The sequence below is a fragment of the Alosa pseudoharengus genome, unplaced genomic scaffold, assembly GCF_046254945.1.
Source record: "Alosa pseudoharengus isolate Yale_2024_CS ecotype anadromous, Long Island Sound unplaced genomic scaffold, YU_APseudo_1.1 YU_APseudo_1.1_scf_1, whole genome shotgun sequence".
NCBI lineage: Eukaryota > Metazoa > Chordata > Actinopteri > Clupeiformes > Clupeidae > Alosa > Alosa pseudoharengus.
Window position 1 is genome coordinate 11,748,670 of NW_027468564.1, and position 13,835 is coordinate 11,762,504.

Below are 13,835 nucleotides of genomic sequence, written 5' to 3' on the forward strand. Positions count from 1 at the left end.
ACATTCATGACATGTAAACATTTTAAACTTGCGCAAAACTGCATGAACCCAGCATCGGTGCGTTGCATAAATTAAAACACAAATTGAAGCAACAGCTTGACCACCGGACAATCCTACTGCAAAATACAAAAAAGGAGGGAGAGAACGCAAATAAGGTAGGCCTATGGTTCTTGGCTTCACATTCGGGCAATAGACGAGTTCGAGGATACGGTAGGACAATGATGACATTAATACAGTAGCCCGCTGTGGCATGGTCGCTTGCAATTGTATGGTTCATCTATATTATTTTAACTAATTGATCTGAATTGCTTGATGTTTCTCCTGGTAGCCTATGCTCGCCTATGTTGCGTGCGTATACCTAGACCATAATGGCTGTTGCGGTCGTGGGCGTGTTGCTCCCCGGCACAGAATAACGTAGAACCGGCCATGTCTAAAATCAAAAGACTATCACTGTGCGTGTGTGCCGGTAACGTTAACTTCTGGTCTTGACTCACTGCAGAATGCAGCGGCTTGTTCACTGCACTGGAGAATACAGCTAAACAAGTTAAAGAAAGGGAAACAAAACTTCATATTTTTAAAGCCTCTGAAATCAAATTGACTATTGAAATCGAGGTTTAGGATGGAGTGATGTGTAGGAGCGATGACGCCCCCGCCCTCCCTCGGCTTTTTTCACAAATCGCACCCTGAGGTTGGCTTGTCAGTCAGTGTGGAACGCAACCTCAGACCAACGCAGATGCCAAAATAAGGAACTGCAACCTAATTCCAGTGGCTAAAGCTCTCCGGAACATTTCTAGTGGTTCTCATAATGCATTGATGGATTTGCGAGACTGGCAAAGAAAGTCAAGATCTCGCAAAAGAAAGTCAAGATCTCGCAAAAGAAACTCAAGATCTCGCAAACCTAGTCAGTGTTTGTCCCAAGTACATACCTTTTCTCATTTTTTTTTTTTTTTTTACCTTCGGTTTTTTTTTTTTCATGTCACCTCACGGGCTCCGTAAATAAGGAGGACAAGTACAAAAAAAAATCACACAAAAAGGAGAAGGGAAGGGAGTGACCACTGTCTACAGAACCATCACTGCAGTAAGGTTAACACTGCTGCCGGGTGAATCTCACGAAGCCTGTCAAACTGACATCAAAATATTATCTACCTCATTTGATTGATTTTTTTATTTAAGTGGCTGAATAGAATGTGAACTTTTATTTTGTGATAAAAGTATTATAGTAAAACAATTTAATATCACTTTATTTCAATGTTAATGTAGCAAGATCCAGAATAATTCTCATTACCGATATGGTAAATGACAAATGGAGACCATTAGTAAGAAAACTATTTTTAGATTTTTTTTTTCATTTACACAAATAAGTACATTAAATGAACAGTACTGCACATCAAAATGTATATTTTATATATTTTAAATTCCATTTGAAATGAATTAACTCTCATTACCGAAATACAATGTGTATTGTAGAGTTCAATTTTTCAAATAATCTCTTTGTTATAGATATATTTTGAACAAAACCCACTCGTGGGGCACAGTTAAGGAACATATTATAACAAAATGAAGAAATGTTTGTCTCTAAGAAATAACATCTTTACAATATCTATGCATTTGTATGCATTACGGTAATGAAAAGTCTGTTACGGAGGATGAGAATGTATGTTACGGTAATGAGAATGATTTCATTTTACCAAATGAATTTCAGATACACACAGGAGAGGTGTTAAATTGCTAGTGTCACAGGAAGGGGATTTACCAGAGTGGCCAGTCAACAACCAAGCACTTTTACCATCCAAAAAATCACCAACAAAGCAACCTTTGTGGGCAAAAAACATCACCAAAAGAGTAGCTTTCGAGAGCATTTCACTGGGCTTACAAGCAGATACCTTCCTTCATCTGTGTTTTGTTGAATTAGAACCCATGACACCTCCAGAATGCTCAACAGTGGTGTCTGGCTTCCCAGATCCACCCTCCTCCACACTCCTGATTGGTTCTCTACCAACAATACCAACAAATTCTTTGGGCATTCCTGTTCATTGCTGTGGCTGTTTATGATCCAATCAGCAACATAACCAGACAAACCTCAAGCCCTAGAGTGGGCACCAACAACTACCACTCTAGAAACACAGCAGCAAGATTTAACACATCTCAGAGTCAATTCAGGTTGCTATGAGGGCCTCAGTCATGGCCACTGACTTCCTTTTTCAGCTCCTTTCAGTGACCATATTTGAATACTAAAATCTAACAGAAATGTTGTGGTTGACTTACAAAGCCTCAAACACCTATCTTCACTGTGTCTGCTTGTCAGCCACCTTCCCTTACCTCTGAAACCAGTTCTGCATACTTTAACTTTCAAAGGCTTTCTCCATCACATCATCAAAAGAGAATAGTTAGCGCAATAAAGTAGACAATGTGCTTACTATCCAAAAAAATGTCTGTTCTCAAAGCAGTCCCATCCCTGACCCATATGTCTCTCCAATTGCCGTAGCATCCATGGCCCTAGCTCTCAGTTGATCTTCTTCTCCACATCATGCCAGTTCATCCATTTTCCTTGTTTTGCTTGAGGAATTGCTGTTGAACGTCTAGTTTGCTCCTCTTGTTCTCAAAATAAGCTGGTTACCATCTGTCTCCTCCTGTGCTGTAGACTTACAGTACCCCACACTTTCCAACTGGTACCAAGACCAAACTCTTTTCTTCTTTTCTGCACCTGCCCAACAACATTGTACCACCTCCCTAAATTCGTCATGTTTTTCACAATAGACGGAATCACCTCGCCATCAATATACAACTTTTCTTCCACTAGTTTCCCTCTCCTAATAGATACACCTGTACATTTGCTAAGTTATGTCCTTGTTATCCATTTTATCATTCAACTTGGCCTACGGGTACATGGAGCCGACAGATACATGGCCACAGGTACATTGGTCATGTCACCTATAGGCTCAGATGGGAGGTATCTGAGTGCCCACATAGGCTCAGTATGGCCACATAGGCTCAGATGGGAGGTATCTGAGTGCCATCCTGCACCTTTTACTGCCTCCAACAACCAATTTGACAACCCATTATGGTGCCCTCATAATTACCTCCATTGCCATGGTGAAAACCAATGGTAGTTAAAAGAAGAAGAAAACATGACATTACTGATTGACAAGAGATAGAAAAAAAACACAAGCAACTGATTAAAACACTATCATTGGTCTATAATGCCTGTGTTGTGGTATGCCATGCAAGTAAACTTGGCACCAAAAAATGAGACAGAATCCACAGTCAAAAACACAGAGCCAGTACAGAGCAGACCAGACAATCGGGGCAAAATTATATCAAGGGACCGGGCAAAACTGTAGATAAAACAGATTTAACATGAAATAGGCTACGCTTGAAAAAATTATCATCTGGGGAGGACAAAGCGGAATCACAAAGCGGTATCACATCAACTGTTTTAATGCCTTTTAACAACGGGCTGAGAAAAAAGTTAGTAGAGAGAACACTAGATGTTAGGTGAACCTGACTAATAAAGGGGACGGGTCATCTTATATCAAGATAATCACCACATCATTACCGCAACTCAGCTTCTCATTACCGTTATTACCCTTTAAAATGCGTGGTAATGAGAAATTGGAGTAACAGTAATGAGATGTCCTTGACTAAGTTGGCAAATAACACAAAATGCTAGCAAGCTATGTAACCTTAACCTTTACAAAATATTAAAGTCTTATATTGTCTTTATCATCATAAAATATAATTTCAAATATTTTTTAAAAGCATTGAGTATCGCAGCATATCGGTAATGATAATCAACAACAGAATAAAGATTCTATGACATTTACACAAATATCATGATGTGAGAGAAGAGAAAACAACTGAACTTGACTCCGTTTTAAACCTTTTGTCCCAAGTGATGCATCATGGGTCTGCTTGTTAATTTAATGGAACAGTGTACTTTTTATAGGCAGGCAAGTCGCATTACGGTAATGAGGAACATTTAGTGTGGACACAATATTTTTATAATAAATGTAACCTTTCCTTTTGCAAAATATCATAAATATAAATATTAACCATAAATATAGACATTTTTACACAACTTTGCATAATCTTCTTCAATTTATGTAAAAAGGATTTTTCATGAAATTAAAACAAACAATAGAATAATGGATCCGGACACATTTCGGTAATGAGAATTCACTGTGATTTTTGGTTAAATTGCTATGAAATAGTATTATAATGATAGTAAAAAACATCTGTCCCTATAGTATTCTTTACTGTCTTTGTAGAAAACATCATAGTTACTATTAATAAAATATTGTTTTCGGAAAATAGAACCTGGACATGTTAACCACAGCTTCATGAGAATCACCCTGCCTTATACATTACGGAGCTTCTATACACCTCCTATATAAAATAAAATATAAAGCATGTCTCTGCTCATTCTACTGGGAGTCAGGCAATGTGATTTGTTCCCTAACATAGTCTAAGAAAGGTCCCCATATTTTATTTTACTTATTTGCTGATCCTTTCAAAGAGTATCTAATTCTTTCAAGTTTAAGAAAATAAAGGGTATCTTTGATCCAGTGTGTAAAAGTTGGGGGTTTGCTGTCTTTCCATTTGATCAAAATCAGCCTTCTAGCGACGAGGGTGAGGAAGGCAACGCTGTCAGACTGTGCCTTAGTTAGCTTACTGGACTCGAGCATAATACCAAATAACCCAGTAACAGAACATGGTGAGACCGATTGACCCAGGAAGCCTGAAATAGTGTTAAAGATAGAAGTCCAGTAGTAGTCCAGCTTTGAGCAAGACCAGAACATGTGGGTATGTGATGCCGGGTGGCATTTACATCGATCACATAGTGGATCTACATCTGAGAACCTTTTGGATAATCTGAGTTTAGTCCAATGTATGCGATGTACAATCTTAAATTGTAATAGTCCATGCCTTGCACAAACTGATGAGTTATGTACTCTGCTTAAGGCGGCCTCCCAAGATGCCTCGGGGATAGGCTCCCCCAGCTCCCCTTCCCACTGAGATTTTACATCAGAAAGAGTAGACTGTGAGAGTGCCATCAGTTTGCTATATATGGCTGATATAATTCCCTTAAATGATGGAGGTTGATCAAGTATATGATCATAGGGGGTGCATTGGGGTTGATTTGGAAATGCTGAGGAGATATTCCTAGTGAAGTCACGAATTTGAAGAAAGCGAAAAAAGTGGCTTTTTGGGATATTGAAGTTATCGCACAAATGTTGAAAGGAGACAAAAGTTCCATTATGATAGAGATTATAGATTTGTTTAATACCTGCGTTGCTCCAAATAAGAAAGGCCTTATCCATTGAATTAATGATTAGCATGGACAGGAGACTTAAATGAAAAAGACTGCCATCCAAAGTGCTTTCTTAGCTGATTCCATATTTTCAGGGTGGATCTAACTAACACATTTGTTGTGTGAGCCGCAAAGGACGAGGAGAGAGGGGCGTAAACAAGAGCAGCCAGTGAAGATGATTGACAAGAATGGGATTCAATAGACTGCCAAGACAGAGCATCTGCTCCAGGGTCCTCAAATAACCAGTGTATTATGGAGCGAGTGTTACAGGCCCAGTAGTAAAATAAGAAATCAGAGAGAGCCATGCCACCGGAGCACTTGGGTCGCGTTAAGAAACTCCTCCGAGCTCTGGCAGGTTTATGAGTCCAGATAAATGATGAAATAGTTCCATCCAGTTTACGAAAATAGGACTTTGGGATGAAGACGGGAATATTTTGAAAAAGATATGTGAATTTTGGGAGTATAGACATTTTAATTGAGTTATTTCGGCCTGCAACAGACAATGGAAGTTGGCCCCAGCATTCTAAGAGCTGCTCAACCCTTGTCATGAGAGGAGGAAAGTTCTCTTTAAAAAGTGTCGAAAAATCTTCCGGCACAGTAATTCCCAGGTAGATAAATTTACGAGTTACTTTGAAGGGGAAGGTATTAAATGAGAGTGTACAAGCTGATCTGTTTACTGGGAATATCTCATTCCTAGACAGGTTAATTTTGTACCCAGAGATCTTACCAAATGTGTCAAATATATTAAGGGCTGATGGCAGGGAGAGGAGGGGGTCAGAAATGTAAAGCAGAAGATTGTCTGCATATAGGGAAACCCTGTGTTCTTGACCACCTCTGAAGATCCCAGTCAGTTGCGGCGTCTGGCGCAACGCTAATGCTAATGGCTCAATTACAAGCGCAAACAACAAAGGCGACTGAGGACAACCCTGACGCGTGCAGCGAGAGACTGGAAATAGTTCGGAGGAAATGTTGTTTGTGCGTACTGAAGAAGCAGGATCTGTATATAATAGCTTAACCCAGGATATAAATGTATCCCCAAAGCCAAACTTTTTTAACGCATAAAACAAGTAGCTCCACTCCACCCTATCAAATGCCTTTTCGGCATCTAAAGAGAGTACAATTTCAGGTATTGGAGACTGTGAGGGGTGGTAAATTATATTTAGAAGTCAACGTATGTTAGAGAAAGAGAATCTATTTTTAATAAATCCAGTTTGGTCTGTAGAAATAATGTGTGGTAGTACAGATTCTAGACGTGTGGCCAGAACCTTAGCTAAGATCTTGAAATCAACTGATAGAAGAGACACAGGACGAAATGAGCCACATGACTGGGGGTCTTTACCTTTCTTTAGTATTAATGAGATGGAGGTTTCACATAGTGTTTTGGGCAGATGGCCTGATTCAAATGATTCATTGTACATGTTTAATAATAAAGGTAAAAGATTTCAAGATTAACTGGACTAAATGTCTTAAATAGTTGGGGACATTATAATGCACTCTGTGAAATTGCAACAAAATTAAGTTCATTAACTTATTTTAGCTTGAGGCCTCATTCATATTTGTAGACGTGGTATCATATTTTTACTGTATGATTTCAGAAACACACACAGACAAAGACTGCATGTGCCCATAAAATGATCTTATATGACTTTAAATGGAGCAAATAGCACAGACACCAAGCACGAAAAGCTTGAAAAAAGATGGAAACCCAACACCTTCTAATTGATCACTTTTAATGTCACCCCTCCACCCTACCCCCACTTAACCTCCATCTAATTGATCACTTTTAATGTCACCCCTCCACCCTACCCCCACTTAACCTTGTTGTAGAGCAATTGGCTAGATGACACATTTGATGGTCCTCAGGTGGACAACTTGACTGAAAGGAGGTTAGGCTCCATTCTTCCTTAAAGCTTTTTCCTGCTTGATATTAGTGTTATTTTTCCATTCATGAGGTTATTTTAGGGGCACATGCAGTTTTTGCCTGAATATATTTAGTATATGTTTCTGAAAACAAACTCCTAAAGTAAAAGTATGGTACCACATTTACAAACATATATGTGGCCTCAGGCAAAATTAAAATCATCAACATTTAGCCTTTAGTTATTTTATCTTTTAAACATTCATCTGAGCAAGCCATGCCATATAAATAAAAATGATTCCTTCAAACCGGCAGTATGATTTACCAACTCATGGAGATAGTAAAACAAGGCATGTAGTGTATTTACCACAATATGACATTTCCTGTAATATCACACATTTGAATAAAAGCTCTCTGGTTGTTGCTGTTGAACATTTTAATCATCAGATCATGGAAGGCAACCACAGGCATCTGGATGATGTGGTACTTACTCTTCCTCTTGTATTTGCTGAATATAGGTGTCAATACATGAGCTCTGATTTCATAAACAAATACATTTCTAATGTTTGACTACTGTATGTCATTTCTGATGGTCCTAAAGAATTGAGCTGTGACTGAAACTCTCCCCACATGTGGTACACAAATATGGTTTTAGTCCCATATGTGACTGTTGGTGTCTTACAAGATGAAACTCTCCCCACATGTGATACACAGATATGGTTTTAGTCCCATAAGTGATTGTTGTTGTCTTGATAATTCATCATGAAACTCTCCCCACATATAGTGCACAGATATACCTTCAGTCTGTTGCAGTGTGGTCATTGGTGTCTAGTGAGATGGTAGTACAGTAAAAAACTCTTCCCACATGTAGTGCACTGTTATGGCTTTTTTCTTGTATGTGTGTGCTGATGTTGACTGAGATTTGAGCTATAACTGAAACACTTTCTTGAGACTAGACATTTGAATACAGGCCTTTCCACAGTCACTGGAATGATCAATTTCTGCCGCATGTCTCATTTCATCTGTATATATTTCTTGATGATTTGCAAGAGAAGGACAAAAAACTATTTGAAACACTTGTAATTTTTATGATTGTTTTTGCTTCAATATTTCCACAGGACAAAATATTAACTTACCAATGTAATTACCTCACCTACCCTCCTATGTGGAGTATTAATTACCCCACCTACCCTCCTTTGTGGAGTGTTCATCACCCCCACCTACCCTCCTTTGTGGAGTATTAATTACCCCACCTACCCTCTTTTGTGGAGTGTTCATCACCCCCACCTACCCTCCTTTGTGGAGTATTAATTACCCCACCTACCCTCCTTTGTGGAGTATTAATTACCCCACCTACCCTCCTATGTGGAGTATTAATTACCCCACCTACCCTCCTTTGTGGAGTATTAATTACCCCACCTACCCTCCTATGTGGAGTATTAATTACCCCACCTACCCTCCTATGTGGAGTATTAATTACCCCACCTACCCTCCTTTGTGAAGTGTTCATCACCCCCACCTACCCTCCTTTGTGGAGTATTAATTACCCCACCTACCCTCCTTTGTGGAGTGTCTGCAAGTGCATCTATGGCCACGCCCACTTGATGCCCTATCAGTCTGATTTGCATCATAAAGGTTCCTGTCACTGATTGGTTAGATGGACCTAGTGAGTCAGAGAGAAGAGGCATTATATAAACACCACCTAGTGGAGTCAGATGTCTGAACTCACCTGTTCAAAGGTAGGCTCTGGGTTACTCTGAGCATATACACTATATCTATATTCAATTAACAGTGCAACTATATTGTATTTTCTTTTATTTAATTTAATCCCTCAATTGTATTTGTAAATTACATATGAGATTCAAAAGTAATACTGAATTTGTTTCACAGCACAGAAATGGAGTTTGAAATGTCAGGATTTACAGAACCAACACTGCTGCCTATGCCAGTGAAGAAGATAAAAGAAGAAAAGTTTGATGACTTCCTTCAGGAGTTTCTGTTTGCAGTTCAGAAAGGAAAAGAAAAGCCTGGACTGCATCATGACTACAATACTGAAACACACACATCACCAACATTTAACTGCAAAGAAGAAAAATCTGAACTGATGGATATTAAAGAGGAGGAAGAGTTTGATTTAAGAGAGCATGGCCACATTGACTCTTCGCCTATGGGTAAGTTACTCATCAGTGTTTTGTCTTGTGGAAATATTGAAGCAAAAACAAGCATACATTCTAATAACAACAACAACAACAATAAATGTTTTTCTTGTCCTTCTCTTGCACATCACCTAGAAATCAACACAGATATGATGAGCCATGCTGGGGAAATTGAACACCATTGTAATGAATGTGGAAAGAGCTTTCATAAGATGAGTCATCTCAAGGCACACTGGAGCATCCACTCAGGAGAAAGGAGTGTGTGCGGGAAGAGTTTCAGTGAGAGTTTGGGTCTCACTGTCCATCAGTTGACACATAAGGGAGAAAAGCTCTATCCATGTCCTCATTGTGGGAAGACCTTCACTAGGATGTATCATCTCAAGACTCACCAGATGATCCATACTGGAGAAAAGCCATATCAGTGCACTGACTGTGGAAAGGCCTTTAGACAAAAAGATTATCTCAAAACTCACCAGAGGATTCACAGTGGAGAAAAGCCATATCAGTGCACTGACTGTGGAAAGGCCTTTAGACAAAAATCTTCTCTCAAGGTACACCAGAGGATTCATACTGGGGAAAAGCCATATCAGTGCAGTGCATGTGGGAAGAGTTTCAGGGAGAGATCAGCTCTCACAGTCCATCAGTTGATACATGGAGAAAAGGTCTATCCATGTCCTCAGTGCGGAAAGACCTTCACTAGGATGGATTCTCTCAAGACTCACCAGAGGATCCATACTGGAGAAAAGCCATATCAGTGCACCGACTGTGGAAAGGCATTTAGTCAAATGTCTAGCCTCAAGAAACACCAGAGGATCCACACAGAACACATGCCATATCATTGCAATGTATGTGGGAAGAGTTTCAGGGGGGGCTCAGCTTTCACTGTGCATCAGCGTACGCATACAGGAGAAAAGCCATATCAGTGCACTGACTGTGGAAAGGCCTTTAGTCAAATATCTAGCCTCAAGACACACAAGAGGATCCATACTGGGGAAAAGCCATATCACTGTAGTACATGTGGGAAGAGTTTCAGGGAGAAATCAGCTTTCAATGTGCATCAGCGCACACATACAGGAGAAAAACCACACCAGTGCACTGACTGCGGAAAGGTCTTTAGCCAACTGTGTAATCTCAAGGCACACCAGAGTATCCACACAGGAGAAAAGCAATATCAGTGTGCTACATGTGGCAAGAGTTTCAGGGATAGGTCAGATGTCATAAAGCATCAGCGCACACATACAGGAGAAAAGCCATATCAGTGTGCTACATGTGGGAAGAGTTTCGCTCGTAACTCACATCTCATTCAGCATCAGCGTACACATACAGGAGAAAAGCCATACCAGTGTGCTACATGTGGGAAGAGTTTCAGTTGTAGCTCACATCTTAAGACGCATGAGAAAGTCCACACTCGACTGAAACAATGCAAACACTAAATTGACAAAAAGAGGCTCATCATCTGATTTTTAAAGGAAAACATTACATTTTCTAGAATTTATCACAAATGATAAGAAACATCACTTAAAGTAATCTTTTTTGTTGTTTAGCAATTAGCGGAATGTTAGGCATCCTGGAAAAAACTACAACAAACATGTCAAATCAACATTCATCATGAAAGTTGCTTTGATAATAACTGAGTTTTAAAATGCTATTCTCCTTATTGTAATTATTGTAAATTAATGTTTTGAAAATGTACAACACTGCATGAATATCTCAGCGACAAGATGTCTCATAATGGCTTTTTGAATAAATCCACTCATTTATCTGAAATTGCTTCTTCAGTCAAACGATAATAGCACAAAATAGCATTTTGATGTTGTAAACAATCCACTGTACTAGCATTACAAGGTTGTTCATTACACAAATATATCCAATCATATGTTATAATGGATTTCTTTCAGTTCATTACACCAACAATGTCCATGTTGATGAAGATTGATATGTAGATAGTATGTAGAAAGTGTTGCTAATGATAGTGCCCCTAGTCATCAAGGATCACTATATCTGTCCCAAAGAGGTGGAGTAGATCAGTGTTTTTCAACCTTTTTTGTACCACGGCACACTTTTGACACTTAAAATGTCCCACGGCACACTAACATCCTGTGCGAAGAAAAAATAAACATACCATAGCCTAAAATGTCAAATAATACACGGATATGGCCTTATTACTAGCCTAGAAATCTAGACGCACCCTAGCAGCAGCAAATTACATTTGCTGCCAGGGCTAGTCTAGCAACTCTCCATTGGCTTGTGATCTCGAAAAATGAAACTTCTATCAGGCCAATCAAATCGTGTATCTAGTCGTTAGGCGGGCTTAACATAATGATTAATGGCAGATCTGCAACGGTTTGGCTTGAATTCCCTGCTACTTGAAAACAAATCAGATGGATATTGCTGTTGGCAAACAGTGTGACACGAGTTAAGCTTTTATTAAGTTGGCAAAACACGAGTTAAGCTTTTATTAAGTTGGCAAAAGTTTGAACTAGCCAACTAGCTCCGCTGGTGGGAAACGCCTGGGACTCATAGCACTGTCCTAATGCGTGCAGGGGGAATTTGAAAGACAACTGATTATCCCGCCCCTAGGACTGAACACTGCGAATGGTGAGTGCCCAGACCCTACATTTTAATGTGGGTTTGGCTCGTCAGGCTACCTTATTATGGCTTCTATGCAAGACCTGCTCAATAAAACAAGCGCCCTCTGTTTCATTTGTAGGTGACTATATCTAATTTAGTTGTTGTTTTGAACTGGATATGTGATGATTCTGTGAATACTGGATATGGGGCCCCCGTTTTACAATGCCTGCATACCGCAAATAGTGCAATCATACAATCAATGAGAGCATGTGGTTGTAAATTCATTGATGCAACAGTTGCTTTTCTGGACCAGTGAGTGACATTTGGGCAATTTTCTGCGGCACACCTGATGATCTCTCACGGCACACTAGTGTGCCCCGGCACAGTGGTGGAAAAACACTGGAGTAGATGGTGAGATGGTGAGGTGCATACAGTTGTTGAAGCCAGGATACGTTAAAGTGTCCTGTGAGGTAGGATTCAAACCGAAGAGAGCAGATTTGGAGATTCCCATGTTTGAGAGTACAGAGAGAAGGATGCTGTGATTAACTGTGTCAAAGGCAGCCGATAAGTCAGCTGATAAGTCAAGCAGAATGAGTACTGATGATCGCCCTCACTTTATTTAAGGCTTTCCTTATGGACAGCAGAGCTGTTCCGGTTGAGTGGCCACTCTTGAACCCAGATTGATTTGGATCAAGAAGGCTGTTCTGTGAAAGGAATTCAGAGACCTGAGAAGGCAACCCGTTCTCATCTCAGGGCGTCATATAAGGCCGTTTTGTCACGTCCTTCGGCGTTTTCTATCCACGCATATAGCACCCTTTCGCGTGTAGGTGCACGCTCATGGCTTTCAACCAACTTCAGCGTAAAACCACCCGCGATGTTATTAGACGCTCTGGGCTTCACTCGTCATTAATTCACCACAATGTTGAACGACTGCACAGACGTAGGGTTTGAGCAACAACGAGTTATGTTTCCTCCATGATGATTGGCTAAAACAGGAGGTCATTAATCGTTTTTGATATAGGAGTTTATTGGCCGTTTTAACACCTTTATTGTGCGAGAGAGACGCTCATGGCTTTCTCCGATGCAACCCACGGGCGTTTCACAGGACGCATTCGGATTTGGCCAAATTGCAATACAAGGGCGACATATCCGACGCTTTCAGCAACAGTGCGGACAATTTGGTTTTGTTTTAAATTATCCAGTAGCCTAACCTTAATTTAAACCTGGACGTGTGCTTGGTAGGTCTAACAAAAAACCCCACAATAACAGGTGAAATGCCCGTGCCATCTATTGCCCGCATAGAGGAGTATATTGGCCGTTTTCAATACCTTTACCGTGCGAGAGAGAGATGGCTTTCTCCAATCCAACCCACGTTTCACAGGACGCTTTCGGATTTGGCCTTCAATCCAAGGGCGACATATCTTACGCTTTCAGTAAAAGCGTGGACAATTTGCTTTTGTTTCAAATGATCCAGTAACCTTAATTTAAACATGAATGTGTGCTTGTTAGGCTTGGCCAAAAAACACAATAATATGTGACATGCCCATGCCATCTATTGCCTGCATAGAGGATTTGATTGGTCATTTTCAAAACCCTCATCGTGCGAGAGAGACGCTCATGGCTTTCTTCAATGCAACCCACGGGCGTTTCACAGGACGCATTTGGATTTGGCCAAATTGCAATACAAGAGCGACATATCCAACGCTTTCAGCAACAGTGCGGACAATTTGGTTTTGTTTTAAATGATCCAGTAGCCTAACCTTAATTTAAACATGGACGTGTGCTTGGTAGGTCTAACAAAAAAAAACACAATAACAGGTGACATGCCCGTGCCATCTATTGCCCGCATAGAGGAGTATATTGGCCGTTTCCAACACCTTTACCGTGCGAGAGAGACGCTCATGGCTTTCTTCAATAAAACCCACATATGCGTTTCACA

General features: G+C 40.1%; 1 protein-coding gene and 1 pseudogene across 1 annotated transcript; one reads left to right on the top strand and one right to left on the bottom strand.

Moving 5' to 3' along the window:
• LOC143137593 (uncharacterized) overlaps nt 1-13,835 on the bottom strand; it is a 288,160-nt pseudogene that overhangs the window by 167,340 nt on the left and 106,985 nt on the right.
• Nucleotides 9,067-10,758, top strand: LOC143140174 (uncharacterized). The gene is made up of 3 exons (XM_076301335.1): nt 9,067-9,340; nt 9,461-9,919; nt 9,983-10,758. Exons 1-3 carry the CDS (start codon nt 9,067-9,069, stop codon nt 10,756-10,758), a joined length of 1,509 nt encoding a protein of 502 aa, XP_076157450.1.

Excerpts from the sequence above, each read along its gene's own strand:
- LOC143140174 (XM_076301335.1), top strand. The coding sequence starts at position 9,067 with ATGGAGTTTGAAATGTCAGGATTTACAGAACCAACACTGCTGCCTATG. Across the intron at positions 9,341-9,460 it reads CATTGACTCTTCGCCTATGG|AAATCAACACAGATATGATG; the intron begins GTAAGTTACTCA and ends CACATCACCTAG. Across the intron at positions 9,920-9,982 it reads GGAAAAGCCATATCAGTGCA|AAAAGGTCTATCCATGTCCT; the intron begins GTGCATGTGGGA and ends TGATACATGGAG.